The following is a 17,182-nucleotide window of genomic DNA, read 5'->3' as shown; positions in this document are numbered from 1 at the left end:
ATTGACATTATAGAACATTAAATAAGTTTCAAAATACACGTTCCTTTCATGTGCTTATGGTACATTCATCAAGATGGACCAATATTTGGGGCCATAAAACAAACTTAACAAATTTTTAAAATAGAAATCAGCGTGTTCTCTGACCACAACAGAATTAAACAAGAAAGCAGTAACAAAAATATGCGGATAATCCCCGTATATTTGGAAATTAAATGCATTTCTAAATAACCCATAGTCAAAGAGAAAGTCAGAACTTTTAAAATATCTTAATGAAGATGAACATTTGAGCGTGCCAAATTTTGTATGGTCCAGCTAAAGCAGTGTCTAGGTAGAAATTTAGAACAATCAGTGTTTATATTAGAAAGAAATCTGAAATCTCTAATGTAGGCTTTTACATTAAGAAAATAGAAGATCAGGTTAAAATGAAAGTGAGCAAAAGGAAGGAAATAATAAAGACAAAAGTAGAATCATTGAAAATAAAAACAGGGGCCTTCCCTAGTTGTCCAGTGGTTAAGAATCTGCCTTCCAATGCAGGGGAATGCAGGTTTGATCCCTGGTTGGGGAACTAAGATCCCACATGCCTCAGGACAACTAAGCCTGTGCTGTAACTACTGAGCCCACGCACCACAACTAGAGCCCATGTGCCGCAATGAAAGATTCCACATGCTGCAACAAAGATCCCACGTGCCGTAACTAAGACCCAATGCAGCCAAATAAATAAATTTTTTTTTTAAAAGAAAGCAAAAACAATAGAGAAAATGAGACCAAAATCTAGTTGAGATCAATAAATTCAATAAACTTTAGCCAGACTGACCAGGAAAAGAAGACACAAATTACAAATACCAGGTATATGAGGAAGAGGAGACATCACTACTGATTCTACACATATTAAAAATTCATAACAGAATGTTAACTTTATGCCAATAAACTTCATAACTTAAATGCACAAATTTCTTTAAACCTCACTCAAGAAAAAATAGGTAACCTGAGTAATCCTATCTCTATTAAAGAAATTGCATTTGTGATTCAAAATTTTCCCTCAACAAAAACCGCAGACCTGCATGTCTCCACCGTTGAATTCTACCAAACATTTTAGGAAATAACACCAATTTATGCAGACTCTTCCAGAAAATGGAGGAGGGAACATGTCCCAACTCATAAGACCAGTGTTAATTACCTTGATACCAAATCCAGCCAAAGACATTAATAAGAAAAGTACAGACCAAATTCTCTCATGCATATAGATGTAAAAAAATTAGCAAATTCATCCCAACAGTTTATAAGAAGAATAACTTATCATTTAAGTGGAATTTTTCCCAGGATGCAACGTTGGCTCAAAATTTGTAAATCAATCAGTGTAATTCACCATGTCAACAGACTAAAGGAAAAACCATATGTTCATCCCAGTAGATGCAGGCAATCAGAATTCAACATAAACCATGATAAAATCTCTTGACAAGGGCTTCCCTGGTGGCGCAGTGGTCGAGAATCTGCCTGCTAATGCAGGGGACACGGGTTCGAGCCCTGGTCTGGGAGGATCCCACATGCCGCAGAGCAACTAGGCCCGTGAGCCACAACTACTGAGCCTGCGCATCTGGAGCCTGTGCTCCACAACAAGAGAGGCCGCGGTAGTGAGAGGCCCACGCACTGTGATGAAGAGTGGCCCCTGCTTGCCACAACTAGAGAAAGCCCTCGCACAGAAACGAAGGCCCAACACAGCAAAAATAAATTAATTAATTAATCAACTCCTACCCCCGACATATAAAAAAAAAAAAAATCTCTTGGCAAACCAGGAATGAAAGAATTTTCTCAGTCTAATAAAGGATATCCACAAAAACCCTATAGTTAACAGCATACTTAATGAAGAAAGACTCAGTGCTTTCCCCCTTGTGCTTTCACCACTACTATTCAAAATCATACTGGAGGTGGTCCTAGTCAGTGCAGTAAGACAGGAAAAAGAAATAAAAGACAAAAGATTGAAAAAGAAAGAATAACACTGTCTTTATAGACATAATTGTCTACATAAAAATTTCCAAAGAATTATTTTTAAAGCCACTAGATCTATTAAGTAAGTTTAATAAGGTTGCAGGATTCAAGGTCAGTTTTTTCGAAAACTGTATTTTTATGTACATACTAGTGGTGAACAACTGGAAATTGAAATTTTAAAAACTACCATTTACTATAGTGTCACAAAATGAAAACTACTTAGTGATAAATCTCAAAAACATGCAAGATTGATGTGATGAAAACTATAAAACATTAATGAAAGAAATCAAAGAAGTCCCAAGTAAATGGAAAGACATACAGTGTCCAGGGATTGGACGATTCAGTGTGTCAAGGTGTGAATTATTCCCAAATTAATCCATAGATTCAACACAATACCAATCAAAATCCTATCAAGCTTTATTGTAGGAATTGACAAGATTATTCTAAAACTTATATGGAAAAGTAAAGGACCTAAAGTAACTAAAATGTGAAATAAAACAACAAAGTTAGAGGACTCCCACTATGTGATTTCAAGTCTTACTATAAAGTTGTTGTGTTTAAGGTAGTGTGGTATTGCTAGAATCAATGGAACAGAAATAGATGGTTCAGAATTGATCCACACAAGTATGGTCTTGACTTTTGACAATGGAGAAAGAAAAGTCTTTTCAACAAGTAGTTTTGGAACAGTTGGACATGAATATGTGAAAAAATGAATCTTTTATCCATTTCTCATGTTACATACAAAAAGTTGACTTGAAATGGATCAGAGACATAAATGTAAAACCAAATATTGTAAAACATCTAGAAGACAGAAAAGGCTTTGCAACCTTGTTTTAGGTAAAAATTTCTTAGATGAAATACCAGAAGCACAGTTGATATTTTTAAAAAATTTAACTCTGTTCTTTGAAAAACACTCTTAAGGAAATGAAAAGACAAGCCACAGATGAGAGAATATTTGCAAAACACATGTCTGATGATGGACTGGTAACCAGAGTATATAAAGAACTCTTAAACTTGTTAAGAAAACAATCAAATTGCAAAATGGGTAAAATACTTGAACACTTTACCAAAGAAGATGTATAGATGGCAAATAAGAACCCAAAAGGATGGTCAACATAATTAAACACTAGGTAAATGCAAATTAAAATCACAATGAGATATCAGTAAACACCTATTAGAATGCCTAAAAGTTTAGATTGACCATACTAGAGTGTTGTCACAGATGTGGAAGAATTTGAACTCTTATACACTGTTGACAGAAATGTAAATGGTGCAGCCACTTTGGAAAATAGTTTGGCGGTTTCTTAAGTTAAGCACACACCTACCATATGATATTCCCACCCCACTCTTAGGTATTTACCCAAAAGAAACGAAAGTAGATGTTGATACAAAGATTTGTATATGGCAGCTTTATCTGTAACAGCAAAATCTGGAAACAACCCAGGAGTCTGTCAATAGATGGATGGATAAATTGGTGAATGGGTAAGCTGTGGTACATCCATACCCTGGAGTACTACTCAGCAATAAAATGGGACAAATTACCAATACATGCAGCAACATAGGTGAATCTCAAAAGCATATGCTGTTAGCAAAGCCAGATTCTAAAGGCTGCATAATGAATGATACCATTTTTATATGATAGTTTGTAAATAGTAAAGCCACTGGGACAGGAAACAGACCAGTGGTTGCTTGCAAAATCGAGGAGAAATAATTGATTACAAAGGAGCACATGGGAACTTTTGGGGTAATGGAAATATCTTGATTGTGGGGCTGAGTACACAACTGTGTAAGTTAGTCAAAATTTATAGAACTATACATCTATACGATGGGAATTTTACTGTATGTAAATTGTACCTTAGTGAACCTGAGTTTGAAAATAAAATCACTTTTCCCCAGGGTCTTGCTTTGGAGATACACTTCAATTCCTACTTCAGTGGAAGAGTCGGGAAAGAAAGAGAAAGGAAAGAACATCTCGCTACTGTGCTTGGAGGGTTTGCAGAAAATATTCAGTGTCGTGCAACAGTTCTACCAGCCCAAGATTCATCAGTTTCTCAGGGCTCTGGGTGGGCATTTCAATTTTGATAAATTGGCTCTGAGTTTGTCTTTCTTAACCAAACCTCTTGATTCTAGTTGTTAACCTACCAGAGGACACCTGAGAAGTCCTAATGTTGGTAAGGAGTGACATCTAGTGGATTCAGAATTGACACTGGATTACATTTATTCACAAACAGTGACTGGAAAATGGAATATAGTATTAAGAAATTGCAGAATGTTAGGAATATAATTAAATCTGCCTCCAGACTTTTTTGGCTTCCTAAAATTTTAGTATGAAAAGGCAAAAAAAAAGCCCAAGCCCATTTCAAAGAAGATAGAGTTCTTTTCCTTTCCTAGATGCCACAGATAAGGAGGAAGAGGTGGAAGTCAGTGTCACTCAAAGAGCAGCATTCCAGATCCGGCAGTTTCAGGTGAGAAGCCTGGGAAACTGCAGTACTTTGTGAGGGTCCTTGGAAAGGGACTGTTAGCAGGGCCAGCTGGTGAGAATGGGCAGACAGTGAGCAAGTAGAACAGGAATTTCTTCTGGGTCATCATTCAAGCAACAAGACAGAGCTCTTAGAATGAGAGAGAATGCATTTGAAAGGATTCTAGGAAGGATGTGTATTTAAGCCACCCCAACCTGCAGGAGTCATTGCCTCTAAGAATCACTGTTTGAGCTGATACAGAGAGACAACCAGGAGCCCATTAATGCATGCAAATGTAATTTGGCATTGTCCGTCAGATTGCATAAAGACTGGACAGTGAAGCTTATTAGTTTCTTTTTTAAATTTATTTATTTATGGCTGTGTTGGGTCTTCTTTGCTGCCCATGGGCTTTCTCTAGTTGCAGAGCGTGGGGGCTACTTTTCGTCATGGTGCACGGACCTCTCATTGTGGTGGCTTCTCTTTGCTACGGAGTATGGCCTCTAGGTGCGCGGGCTTCAGTAGTTGTGGCTCACGGGCCTAGTTGCTCTGCAGCATGTGGGATCTTCCTGGACCAGGGCTCGAACCCGTGTCCTCTGCATTGGCAGGTGGACTCCTAACCACTGCGCCACCAGGGAAGTCTCTCCTATTAGTTTCTAACCACTAGTTGTCACAATATCAGAATCTTTTATCACAGAAGATTTCTTTAATACATAATTTTAAAGTTCCTATTATATGCCAGGGACTGTTCCAGGTACTGACGATATAGCAAGGGATAAAAGAGACAAAACCCTACCCTCACAGAGCTTACATTATAGTGGGAAGAGACTAACAGACAAAATACAGTGTTTCAGGTGGTGAGGGAATACCAGCATTGGGGCGTGGTCTAGCCCTGAGGTCAGTGGATGGGCTTCAGGGAGTTGCGAACCACCCAAAACTGGGTGCACGGGAATTCCCTGGCGGTGCAGTGGATAGGACTCAGTGCTTTCACTGCCATGGGCCCGGGTTCAATCCCTGGTTAAAGAACTAAGATCCCGCAAGCTGTGTGGCACGGCCAAAACAAAGAGAAAAAAAAACTGGGTGCACAATTCATTCCTGATGTACATTTGGCAGGGGGTTGGAGAAGGAGTCCATAGTTCTCAAGAGAACACTTAGACTTAGAATCAGAAACAGGGTAAGAAACCACCTATTCAATCCAGGTTTATTTTCAGCTTTTATCCTCTTGGATTTTTGGTGTTTTTGAGGTATGCGGGCCTCTCACTGTTGTGGCCTCTCCCGTTGGCGGAGCACAGGCTCCGGACGCACAGGCTCAGCGGCCATGGCTCACGGGCCCAGCAGCTCTGCGGCATGTGGGATCTTCCAGGACCAGGGCACGAACCCCTATCCCCTGCATCGGCAGGCAGACTCTCAAGCACTGCGCCACCAGGGAAGCCCCGGATTTTTGGTGTTTTTGAATCCTTTCTGTCCCAGCCTTAGGAATCTCCAGGTAGATGTCTCTTCTCCCTGTTAGTAACATGTCTGCTAATGTTTCTGTGTATACTTTTCCTTTCTCAGAGGTCCTTGTTGAATATACTTAGCAGCCAAGAAGAAGACTTTAACAGCAAAGAAGCCCTCCTACTCGTCACTGTTCTCTCCAATTTGTCCAAGCTGCTGGAGCCCTCCTCCACTCAGGTATGAGTACCACTCATTCACTCCCACTTAGCATCCCTCAGAAGATGGGGAGTATTACGTCCTAAAGTATATATCTAAATGTCTGCTTGAAATCTGGCTTATTTAAAATAATATATTCAGTTATGCTTCTGAATTAATATAAGATGTATAAGATGTACCTTTCGCAACATAGTGTTTCTATCATGTTATAATTACTGCTTTTGTTTGTTTGGCCACTGTCGAGGGTAAACAGTAAACACTACAGAAAAAATCTTGTTTATCTGTGGAGTTCAGCCTTCTTAATGTGGGTTTTTCCCCACTCCTGGTGTTTTCTCTTCTTTTCTAAAATGAAAGTATGTTAATTATCAAGAAGGTAGCTGACATTCAGCAGTTAACTTTGTCATCAAGGTTAGCTGGTACTGAGTTTGGGAGAGATTCAACAAAAGGTGATAAGTCAGAAAGCATGATCATAGTCCTAAAATAGAATCAGTTCTGCCCAGACAGGTTTTAGGTATATGTGTATGGGTCTGCACACATACACGAAGAATGTATGTACCCACATGAGCATTCACACATACAGAATAAGAGAAGTGCCACATTTTGTGGGTCTGTTCCATTCAGGAGTGATTTCCCTAGAGGATGATAAAGAGAGTCCTTGAGAGCCTAGGGCTGTGTGGTTCTACCACACCTCCTTCCTGATCTGTGAGGAGACAAGTTGGAGTGCTAAGATGCAAGCCTCCTTGTGTAAGGCCTTGCTTTAGGAAGCACTAGCCAGACCAGCCCTGTGTGTTATGGTGTTTGAGCACTGGAAAGCAGACTTGATTTTCCTGTTGTCCTAGTTCCAGGTAGCCCAAAGAAAATCCTTTTGTTACTTATGTCATCCTAGATCCAAACAACGCATCTGCACTTTACTTTCAGCTTCATTCTTTCAAATTGCTACTTTTGCTGCAAGGAGCCCAGGATTAGGAAGGAAACACGGGCAGAGAATTGGAACATGGTGACATCTGAGGGAAAATAAATAGATTTGGAAAGGCTAATATAAACAGGAAATTTTTTAAATTTAATTTTCATCACGTACCCCCTCGTAACTTCAGGTAGTCTGTTTAAAATTTTTTAATTTAATTTTGAATGGGTAATAAAGTTGTATGATTTGAAAACCAGAAATTATAAAAAGATTTACAGGAAATGGTCTCCCTTCTATTCATGTCCTCCATCTGTTCAGTTCTTCTTTTCCCCCGATAAGTAAATAATCTTCTTTTAGTTTCTTATGTAAAGAGTTTTTTATTCCTATACAGCAATATGAATATAGATTCTTATTCCTGACCCTACCCTCTTCACACAAAAGCTTGTTCAGCATCCTGCTTTATTTATTTGTTTCATTTAATACTGTATTCTGGAAATCAGTATTCTACAGTAATCACTGTATTCTGGAAACTTTTTATATCAGTTCACAGAGAGCTTTCAGTTAGCCTCTAAATTGATCTTTTTCCCCAACAGATCAAAAACTAGATTCTTTTTTTTTTTTTTTTTTTTTTTTTTTTTTTGGTGATACGCGGGCCTCTCACTGCTGTGGCCTCTCCCGTTGCGGAGCACAGGCTCCGGACGCGCAGGCTCAGTGGCCATAGCTCATGGGCCCAGCCGCTCCGCGGCACGTGGGATCTTTCCAGACAGGGGCACAAACCCGCGTCCCCTGCATTGGCAGGCGGACTCTCAACCACTGCGCCACCAGGGAAGCCCCAAAAACTAGATTCTTAATCATTGTTTTACTCTTAAGTATCACGGCATTTCAGTGCCTTTGTGGCTGAAAGCCTATCCCAAACAACTGCTGAAGCAGAAAGCTGAGTGTGTATCTGGCAACATAGGACCTACTATCCCAAGACCTTAAGCTTCCCTGAACTCTTTTCTTTCTTCTTCTTTTTTTTTTTTTTATCCCTCCTCCCTTTTAACCTCCTATGGCCTCTTGGCTCCTAATAGCTAATTCAACTATCACTATGGTCAGGATCTTACTCTCCTGCACCTCTGTTAGCTTACTATCCTTAAAGATGTCTCAAATGCAGAGAATGTGGGGCATGGGAAGAGGAAAAAGGGTACTTTAGCCCTAGACTGTGGTGGTAGGGGCAGAGGAAGCTCAAAGGGTAAGAGCCCAGACCCCAGGACCTTTGGCCCTTAATGAGGGCATTGAGAATTGAGTCATATGCTATATTTGAGAAAAGTATCAATAAGTCTTCTCATAACTTTGGACTTATTTTTATGCTATTTTTAGTAGATTACTACCACTTTAGATCCAGGCATGTGTTTTAGCAGGTGATTTGCTTAGACTTGGGAAGGTCTAGGGCTCTTTTAGTCTGGCAACACCTAGGTCTGTCTTTTGGCATGTTTCTGTAATATCTGAATGATCTCTAGTTTGTGCAGATGTTATCCTGGACAACTAAGATTTGCAAGGAAAACAGCTGGGGTAAGTTTCCTGACATGTTTCCTTTTAGGCTTTATATAAAATCATCACCACCAAACAACATTTAGAAAATTCACCAGAGTGGCCAAAATGAAAAAACCACACACAATGCCAGTACCAAGTGTTGGTAAGAATATAGAGCAGTTGAACCTCTCGTTCACTGCTACTGGAGCTGTAAGTTGGTATAACCACTCTGGAAAACTGTTTAGCAATATCTAACTACTAAAATTAAACATATGCTTATGATCCAGCAGTTCCACTCCCAGCAAAAATAGGTGGAAGAATTCTCACAGCAGCACTATTCTGATAGGCAAAATCGAACCCAAACATTCATCAGCAGTAGAATGGATCAAGGGATTGTGCTGTATACACACAGTGGAATACTGTAATGAGAATGAACAAACTCCACTGACACACAACATGGAGGAATCTCACACACATAACATTCAACAAAAGACAACAGACAGATAAAAGAGTACTTACTGTACGATTCCATTTAGATAAAGTTCAAAATCAGACAAAACTGGATTACAGTTACAAGGCAGAATAACAGTTTCCTTGGTGGGGGGAGGGGGCAGTTCTGGGGTGCTGGTAGTGTTCTATTTCTTGACCTGTGTGCTAGTTATGCAGTGATAGTGACTAATAATGGGAAACATCTCCCTTGTTTGGACTCGTGGATAGAAGTGCACCTTTGTGGGAGAGCTGCCTTGATTGGAATGTGTGCAGCACAGGGATATTGTGCCTGAAATATGACGAGCTACATGTTCCAGTTAGGCACCCCACACCCGCCAAAGGACTGACTTGGATTATAACTTAGCTTTTCTTTCCTTCCCACTCCTAGAGGATGCCTCATTTTGCAAGGGCTTGATGAATTTGCTCTTCAGCCTCCATGTTTTGTGTAAGAGTCCTGTGACCCTGCTGCGTGACTTGTCCCAGGATATCCATGGACATCTTGGAGACATAGACCAGGTACCATAGTGAGCCTTTAATACAACACCCTGAGTTGGGGATAGAGGCCAGGGGAACAGCCTTACTGTCATATCTCACCTCTTTCCCTCCCCAGGATGTAGAAGTGGAGAAAACAAACCACTTTGCAGTGGTGAATTTGAGAACAGCTGCCCCTACTGTCTGTGTAAGTGTTGATCCCCGACCCTTTGGAAATAGCCTTGTCTTACCTTCCATTTTATTCCCTGTGAAGAGTGAATTATAGTGGCTCGCCTCCTGAGGCCTGTAACCCACCCGCAGGTGGCCATGGTTATCATATTACACCAGCAGCTGTGTGCAATGAGCCATGCCAGGCATTCTTTTCTTTCACAGTTACTTCTTCTGAGTCAGGCTGAGAAGGTCCTAGAAGAAGTGGACTGGCTAATCACCAAGCTTAAGGGACAAGTGAGCCAAGAAATTATACCAGGTAAGTTAACTAAAATCTGAACTGGAGGACTGCATAAAAGCAGATACACTGAGCTCTGTTTGTTTGTGCTAGATTTCCAAAGTAATGAAGGAAGTAGAAGGTAGTGTGCCTTATGACAGCATGATTATTAATGTATTCTGCATGATGAATTAAATACATGCTCATTTTCCCTACAGACTTCCTAGTTAATGATGTTTTGTTGGTTTCTAAATCTCTTTCACTTGAACTAGAAAATAAGGCCAGTTGGGTTTGAATATGCCAGTTTCCTTTCCTTTCAGAAGCCTCTTCTCAGGCAACCCTACCAAATCATCCCATTGAGAAAGCCATCATCATACAATTGGGAACTCTGCTTACATTTTTCCACGAGCTGGTGCAGACAGCCCTGCCATCAGGCAGCTGTGTGGACACCTTATTAAAGGACCTTTGCAAAATGTACACCATTCTTACAGCGCTTGTCAGATATGTGAGTATTGGAGAGACAGTCACTACTATCATTCTGTCCCACCCAGCCAGGACATTACCCCCTGCTGCAGAATGCCCCTGTGCAGAGAGCTCTTGCCTACATCTTTGCAAGTGATGGTTTGATCAGTAGGTGACAGCCGTCTCCACAGGCCCAGAAATAACAGTTGAGGCATAATTCTAAATCTCTTTTTAGAGGCCCTTGTTTCTTTAGCATATGAGTATGTAGCACCTGATGGAGAGTAAATGCCTCTTCAAACACCTTCTAAGGCTCAGTCTAAACTATAGCTATAGAACTTAATCTGATTCCAGTTGCACAAAAAATTAGACTATTGCAGACCAGTCTGGGCACTGACAAGGTGTTTGTTCCTTTAACAAGTGAGTGTTAAATGCCTCACAGGTCAGGTACTAGGGTAGGGAATAAGTCTATTTTTTAAAAATAAAAGGCATAACTTGCCCTGGGTTTAAGTTAATGCTTCTTAGTATCTGTTAACAAGAAATTCTTTTTGTACTTGCAATATTTTGATTCTCAGCAGACATTCAGAGAGTGATAAGAACTAGGTAATTTAGTTCTGATTCTAGCAACGACCCACATTAAATACTTAGAAAGGCACAGACAACCCAAGAAAGATAGTAGACCGCCTCACACCATGTACCCAAACAGCAGTGTGGCCATTTCTGAGAAGGTGCAGCTCAGGCTACAAGGTATGGCTACTAAGCTTCTGTGGTAGAAATACTGAGAACCTCTAATCTTTATTGGCTTTTTCTAAAGCAAAAACAGCAAAGTCATTGGTTTTCTAGATACAGGGACTACCAGCCTGAAGGATTTTTAAAGCAATAAACAGAACAAGTCAGAAACAGAAACCCTTTATTACCTGCTGTCTGGGAAGCTTTGGAGCTTAGAGGAGGGGAAAAAGGAAGCCTTGAGTCTAGGATTCTCCATGAATATGGTAGCTTATTTTCTTTTCCCTCTCCAGTCAGAGCAATAAGTCATACTCCATTGGCTCACTGAGTCACTACCTATAGTTTCATGGGACATTTATATAGGAGGGCATGCTAAATCTTGGAATCTTTTGTTAGTATCTCCAGGTGTGTCAGCACTCCAGAGGAATTCCGAAAAATATGGAAAAGCTGGTGAGTTGAGAATGCCTTTCCTAGGAACGGGGAAAGCATCTTATTCCTACAGTTACATTGATTTCCTTCTCCTTTGCTGCAGGTGAAGCTGTCAGGTTCGCATCTGACACCGCTATGCTATTCTTTCATTTCTTACATACAGGTAAGTGATTCAGAGTCTGTACCAAAATGCATCCTCAAGTAAGAAAGGACTCCTTATATTCCCAGGGGACCACTAGGTCACCTGAGCTAAGCGTATATAAAGTTTCTTCCCTACTTACAGTAAGCCAAAGGTGCCCATATGAGAACAAGCCAAGGTTTGAAGTCTTTACAGCAAGGAAATCTTTATATATAAAAAAAAAAAAGTTTGATTTAGAGAGAGAAGGCATTTGATATGTGTACACTTGGAGCAGGGGAGAAACAAACATGCTTGGGCTCAGTGACTTGGTTTATTTCTGGGTGATTCCAAATCCATGCCTTTGGGCATCCTTTGGGAATGTAAGTAAAGTAGCACCATAGTGAGAATGAATGAGGTGATGCATGGAAAGTGCTTAACACAACATCAGGCAAGTGTTCTCTAATGTTAGCTGTACTAAAAAATGAACGTGGCCTTACAGCATCATTTCCCAAGCTGAACTCTATGGAACGTTTTGCCAGATAGTAATATTAGGTATTAAAAACACCAAGAACAGGACTTCCCTGGTGGCGCAGTGGTTAAGAATCTGCCTGCCAACGCAGGGGACATGGGTTCGAGCCCTGGTCTGGGAAGATCCCACATGACGCGGAGCAACTAAGCCCGTGTGCCACAACTACTGAGCTTGCGCTCTAGAGCTCGTGAGCCACAACTACTGAGCGTGCATGCCACAACTACTGAAGCCGCATGCCTAGAGCCCGTGCTCCGCAACAAGAGAAGCCACCGCAATAAGCCTACGTACTGCAATAAGGAGTAGCCCCCACTCTCCGCAACTAGAGAAAGCCCACGTGCGGCAACAAAGACCCAACGCAGCCAAATAAATAAATAGGTGAATAAATAAGTTAATTAATTTTTAAAAAAATTAAAAAAAAAGAAAAGACCAAGAACAGCTAGTTAAGAGGCCAAGCTGAGACTTGAACCCAAGTACTTTGACTCTACAACAGGGGTCAGCAAACATTTTCTGCAAAAGGCCAGATGGTAAATGCTTTTAGGTTTTGCAGACCATACAGTCACTGTCACAACTAAACTCTGCTGTTGTAGCATAAAAGCAGCCATAGTCAATACACAAATGAATGAGCTTGGCTGTGTTTAATAAAACTTTATTTTGAAAAACAAGCAGTGGGCCTCTGGGTTGTAGTTGGTTACCCCTTGCTCTAGAATCATACTTGGTACTCATTGACATGTAAAATGTTGGGAGGTTTTGGGGTTTTGTGTTTGACCCCATTCTCAAGCTCTTCTTCTGCTTATCACCAGGCACCTTCTAGACTATCTTTTTTTCTACATTACAGAAAAACCAGTTTATGTATTCCCTGGATATTTCCCCCCTTCTCGATTCATATTTGACTTAAGGCCTTACTTGACAAGTCAGCTGATCCACAGGCATTTTTCTCTTTGTGAGATGTGCTTAATGAGTGACCTTGGGCAAGAGCCCACACGGTTCCACTAACTCCAACTTCTATCTAGAAATCTGGATTGCATTTGCCACATCTTTCAGAGAGCTGTTTATTCTCTTATAGCCCCTTTCTTTTTCTCATAGCCTTGGATCTCAGTGGGAAGAAAGCAATGAAAGCCATTGTTCCAAAACCCTTAGCATCCTGCTCAGAACTGTATACCTTTAAAAGATGCTTCTGGGCTTCCCTGGTGGCACAGTGGTTGAGAATCTGCCTGCTAATGCAAGGGACACAGGTTCGAGCCCTGGTCTGGGAAGATCCCACATGCCACGGAGCAACTAGGCCCGTGAGCCACAACTACTGAGCCTGCGCATCTGGAGCCTGTGCTCCGCAACAAGAGAGGCCTTGATAGTGAGAGGCCCGTGCACCGCGATGAAGAGTGGCCCCCGCTTGCCACAACTAGAGATAGCCCTCACACAGAAACAAAGACCCAACACAGCAAAAATAATTAATAAACTCCTACCCCCAACATCTTAAAAAAAAAAAAAAAATCTGCTTCTCTTCCAGCTACAATTTTAGTCCTACCTGAATCAGCAGAAATGGGCAGTAGATGGGGTTGATTTAGGGAGTTCCAACAAGGTGCCATGTTGGGTACAACTTTTAGGAAGATGGCTCACTTCCCATTTGGTCCACATGAGTTCTATCTATGGCTGATACTCTGCCCCTCCCTTAAAAAGTCTTCACCCTCTACCCTGCCTTCCAGGGCCAAAAGCAAGTTTCTTCATACCAGCATCTCTGGGATCCCTGCATTTTCTTATTTTCCAGAACATGCCGTGTGGACCAAGCCTCCTGCCTTTCATATAGCTCCAGTAGTATAATTTGTCTCCATTTGCAGGTCTCTGTTTTTAATTTTTTTCCTTGTCACGTGGAACGTGGTAATGTTCCATTCCTGGAGGGCACAGAACTCCCCTTCAGGTAAAAGGTTCCTGTTTGTGTACCTCACACTTGGGTGGTATCTCCTGACTCATGTCTCAATTCTCTTCTGCCTTATCAGAATCCTGTTCTTCTTGGTTCCCTTTCTTATTGGTTCTTCCTTTTTCCAGGAGCTCTTTATTCTCTAATTATGTACACATAGGGAAATAAATGTTCCTATGACCTTTAAACCCTTCTGGAGCATGTAACCACTTGTCATGTAAGATACATCACTCCGGGAACAGCTTCTCCAGCTTCCTCTTCTTTATGCAACCCTTTTAGCTAACTTCCCAGTTGGGAAACACCTATTTCTACTTAACCGTGACAGTCCTTTTGTGCCTCACTAGTCCCTTGGCTGCCCTGCTATAGTAATGGTTGGTCCTGCCCTCACTTCCATGTGCTAGATGCATCCAAGAGCAAGATGGTAAACCTCCAAACAAAAAATAGAAAAATGAGGATTATAAAGCGTCCCAGAATGCTTCCCACCTTCTGGCATCTGCTGCAGGATAATCTCTTCACCCAGACTTGGTCCCCCTAAGAGTTCCCCCATGCTCCACTGTAATCATCATACTAGAAATTTACCACTAGCCTGCTAGCTCTACAGAACAATCTTCAGGAATGACAGAATTTGTTTCTATTTCTTTAGAACAAGAAGAGTAAGAGCCTAAAACATACAGGAGAAAAGAAAAAGGAGAAAACCGCTGCTGGGCCCACAGCCATGGTAAGCTGCTGACAGTGATCAAGATGTGGTTGCTGGGACTTCCCTGGCGGTCCAGTGGTTAGGAATCTGAGCTTCCACTGCAGGGGGCATGGGTTTGATCCCTGGTCAGGGAACTGGGATCCCGCATGCCGCACAGCACGGCCAAAAAAAAAAAGTGGTTACTGATGAACCTTGAAAATATTAAGTGAAAGAAGCCAGTCAGAAAAAGACTACATAATATGAGTCCATTTATATGAAATGTCCAGAAAAGGCAAATCTAAAAAGACAGATTAGTGGTTGCCTAGAACTGGGGAGTGGGGGGAAGGGGGGTGTTGGAGAAACTGGGAAGGTGACTGCTAAAATGGGTGTAGGATTTCGGGGCGGGGGTGAAAATGTTCTAAAATTGATTATGGTGATGGTTATACAACTCTCTGAATACACGAAAACACACCGAACTGTACAATGTAAATGGGTGAATTATATCTCAGTAAAGCTGGGGGGGAAATGTTTGTGTATGGCTCCTTCTCAGCTCATGGACTTTATGTTCAGATGGAACATCTTTTCCCTCTGAACCAAAAAACATATACTTTATTCAGGAAGTACCGGAAAATCTTGAGCTCTTTCTTTAAAAATAGAAATAGCTTAGGATAACCATTGAGAAGGAACTGGTTTTAGGAAAAGTTAGCGAGTGCAAAATGTGCTCCCTAAAGGATGTGAAAGAGTTGGAGAGGGTGCAGGGAAGTGGGTTCTCTAGTGCACTGCTGGCAAAGGTGAGAATTCAGTACTCTCTTACGGGGGCAGTGTGGCAATAACTGCTCAATTTTAGACCTATACATTCACACACACACACTCTTTACTACAACAATTGCATTTTTAGGATATAGAAATTGTAAAGGCCTATGTACAGAATAGTCCTAGTGATGTTGTAAAGTAAAAGTGAAATACTGGGAAAACTAAGATACCCACTAATAAAGGACTGGCTAAATGGGTTTATAGTACATTTATACTGCAGAATACTATGCAGACATGAAAAAAATACAAATCTAAATGTTCAGATATAGGATTCTCTCCCAAGATAATGTTAAAAAGAAAAAAAAAGATGAAAACAATGTTCTCATTTGTAGTTTCAAAATATATATATAGAAACATGTCTATATACTTAAGAAACATATGGAAGGATCTACAAGTTACAATTCAAGTTGAGGGGAAAGAGATATATTAATACCAGCAATGAAAACTCATATGTAGACTAGAGAGGAAATAGAGGTAGTGTAGAGTGGGCTCATTGTTACAAGAATATCAAGTCAGGCAACCAAGTATCTACAAATGGTCCATCCCTCAGCCAGTTTCTAGATAACAGATATTTAGGAATTATAAATAGGAGGATTCATTGCAATCTCCACTAGCATTTAGGTCCTTTGCTGAGAGTGAACTGTTAAAAAAATCTTAATTACTGGTATATAAGTAAAACTGCATTTGATTGGAAGACTGACTAGCTTTCTTCCAAAGCCATGAGCAGTTCTGCTACAGACAGCTTCAGAGGACTTCAAGAACCCTTGAAGGGACTTCCCTGGTGGCGCAGTGGTTAAGGATCCGCCTGCCAGCACAGTGGACATGGGTTTGAGCCCTGGTCCGGGAAGATCCCACATGCCGTGGAGCAACTAAGCCCGTGTGCCACAATTACTGAGCCTGTGCTCTAGAGCCCATGAGCCACAACTACGGAGGCCTGCATGCTACAACTCCTGAAGCCCGCACGCCTAGAGCCCATGCTCTACAATGGGTAGCCTCCACGATGAGAAGCCCCCGCTTGCCACAACTAGACAAAGCCTGTGTGCAGCAACAAAGACCCAACGCAGCCAAAAATAAATTTATGTAAAAAAAAAAAACACCTTGAACCCAAAACTTAGGTCTTCTCTTCTTTGCCCTGTAGGCCAGAGCTCTTCGGGAAACCAAGCCAATCCCTAACCTCATCTTTGCCATTGAACAGTATGAAAAATTTCTCATCCACCTTTCTAAGAGGTCCAAGGTAAACATACTCTGTTTTCTACCAATCCCATTTACCCTGTGAAGGGACCTGGCAAACTGAAGCAACACAACTGCAGTGGGGGAAAAATCTGCAGTTCTTTTCTGTTTCTGATGGCCTGAATCCAAACATTCATGGATTCAAGTGGGTGTGTGCCTTCCTAGAGGAACTGAAGGGTTTGTCAGAGATAGTCCTGTTAGGCTGTCCTGGGCAGGACCTATCGGTAGGAAAATGTGCCCATGTTTACAATCCTGTCACAGGTGAACCTGATGCAGCACATAAAGCTCAGCACCTCACGAGACTTCAAGATCAAAGGGAACATCCTGGACATGGTTCTTCAAGAGGATGAGGATGAAGATGAAGAGGTCAGTGCCTG

At 41.3% G+C, this 17,182-nt stretch overlaps 1 protein-coding gene across 7 annotated transcripts in view; it reads left to right on the top strand.

Moving 5' to 3' along the window:
• FANCI (FA complementation group I) overlaps nt 1-17,182 on the top strand; it is a 90,819-nt gene that overhangs the window by 71,766 nt on the left and 1,871 nt on the right. For 6 of the 7 annotated variants that reach the window (XM_079912967.1, XM_079912970.1, XM_079912972.1 and 3 more), the window contains 13 exons: nt 3,883-4,049; nt 4,378-4,451; nt 5,997-6,113; nt 8,496-8,547; nt 9,386-9,513; nt 9,608-9,676; nt 9,862-9,955; nt 10,234-10,418; nt 11,495-11,548; nt 11,631-11,690; nt 14,730-14,804; nt 16,714-16,809; nt 17,067-17,171. In XM_079912967.1, the coding sequence (XP_079769093.1) occupies nt 3,883-4,049; nt 4,378-4,451; nt 5,997-6,113; nt 8,496-8,547; nt 9,386-9,513; nt 9,608-9,676; nt 9,862-9,955; nt 10,234-10,418; nt 11,495-11,548; nt 11,631-11,690; nt 14,730-14,804; nt 16,714-16,809; nt 17,067-17,171 (1,276 nt within the window). Of the gene's footprint in view, nt 1-3,882; nt 4,050-4,377; nt 4,452-5,996; nt 6,114-8,495; nt 8,548-9,385; nt 9,514-9,607; nt 9,677-9,861; nt 10,419-11,494; nt 11,549-11,630; nt 11,691-14,729; nt 14,805-16,713; nt 16,810-17,066; nt 17,172-17,182 lie in introns of those variants that run through there. The other variant, XM_079912973.1, reaches the window with a different exon arrangement.

This window comes from Stenella coeruleoalba, assembly GCF_951394435.1.
Source record: "Stenella coeruleoalba genome assembly, chromosome: 2".
NCBI lineage: Eukaryota > Metazoa > Chordata > Mammalia > Artiodactyla > Delphinidae > Stenella > Stenella coeruleoalba.
This window is presented reverse-complemented; position numbering and strand designations above follow the sequence as displayed.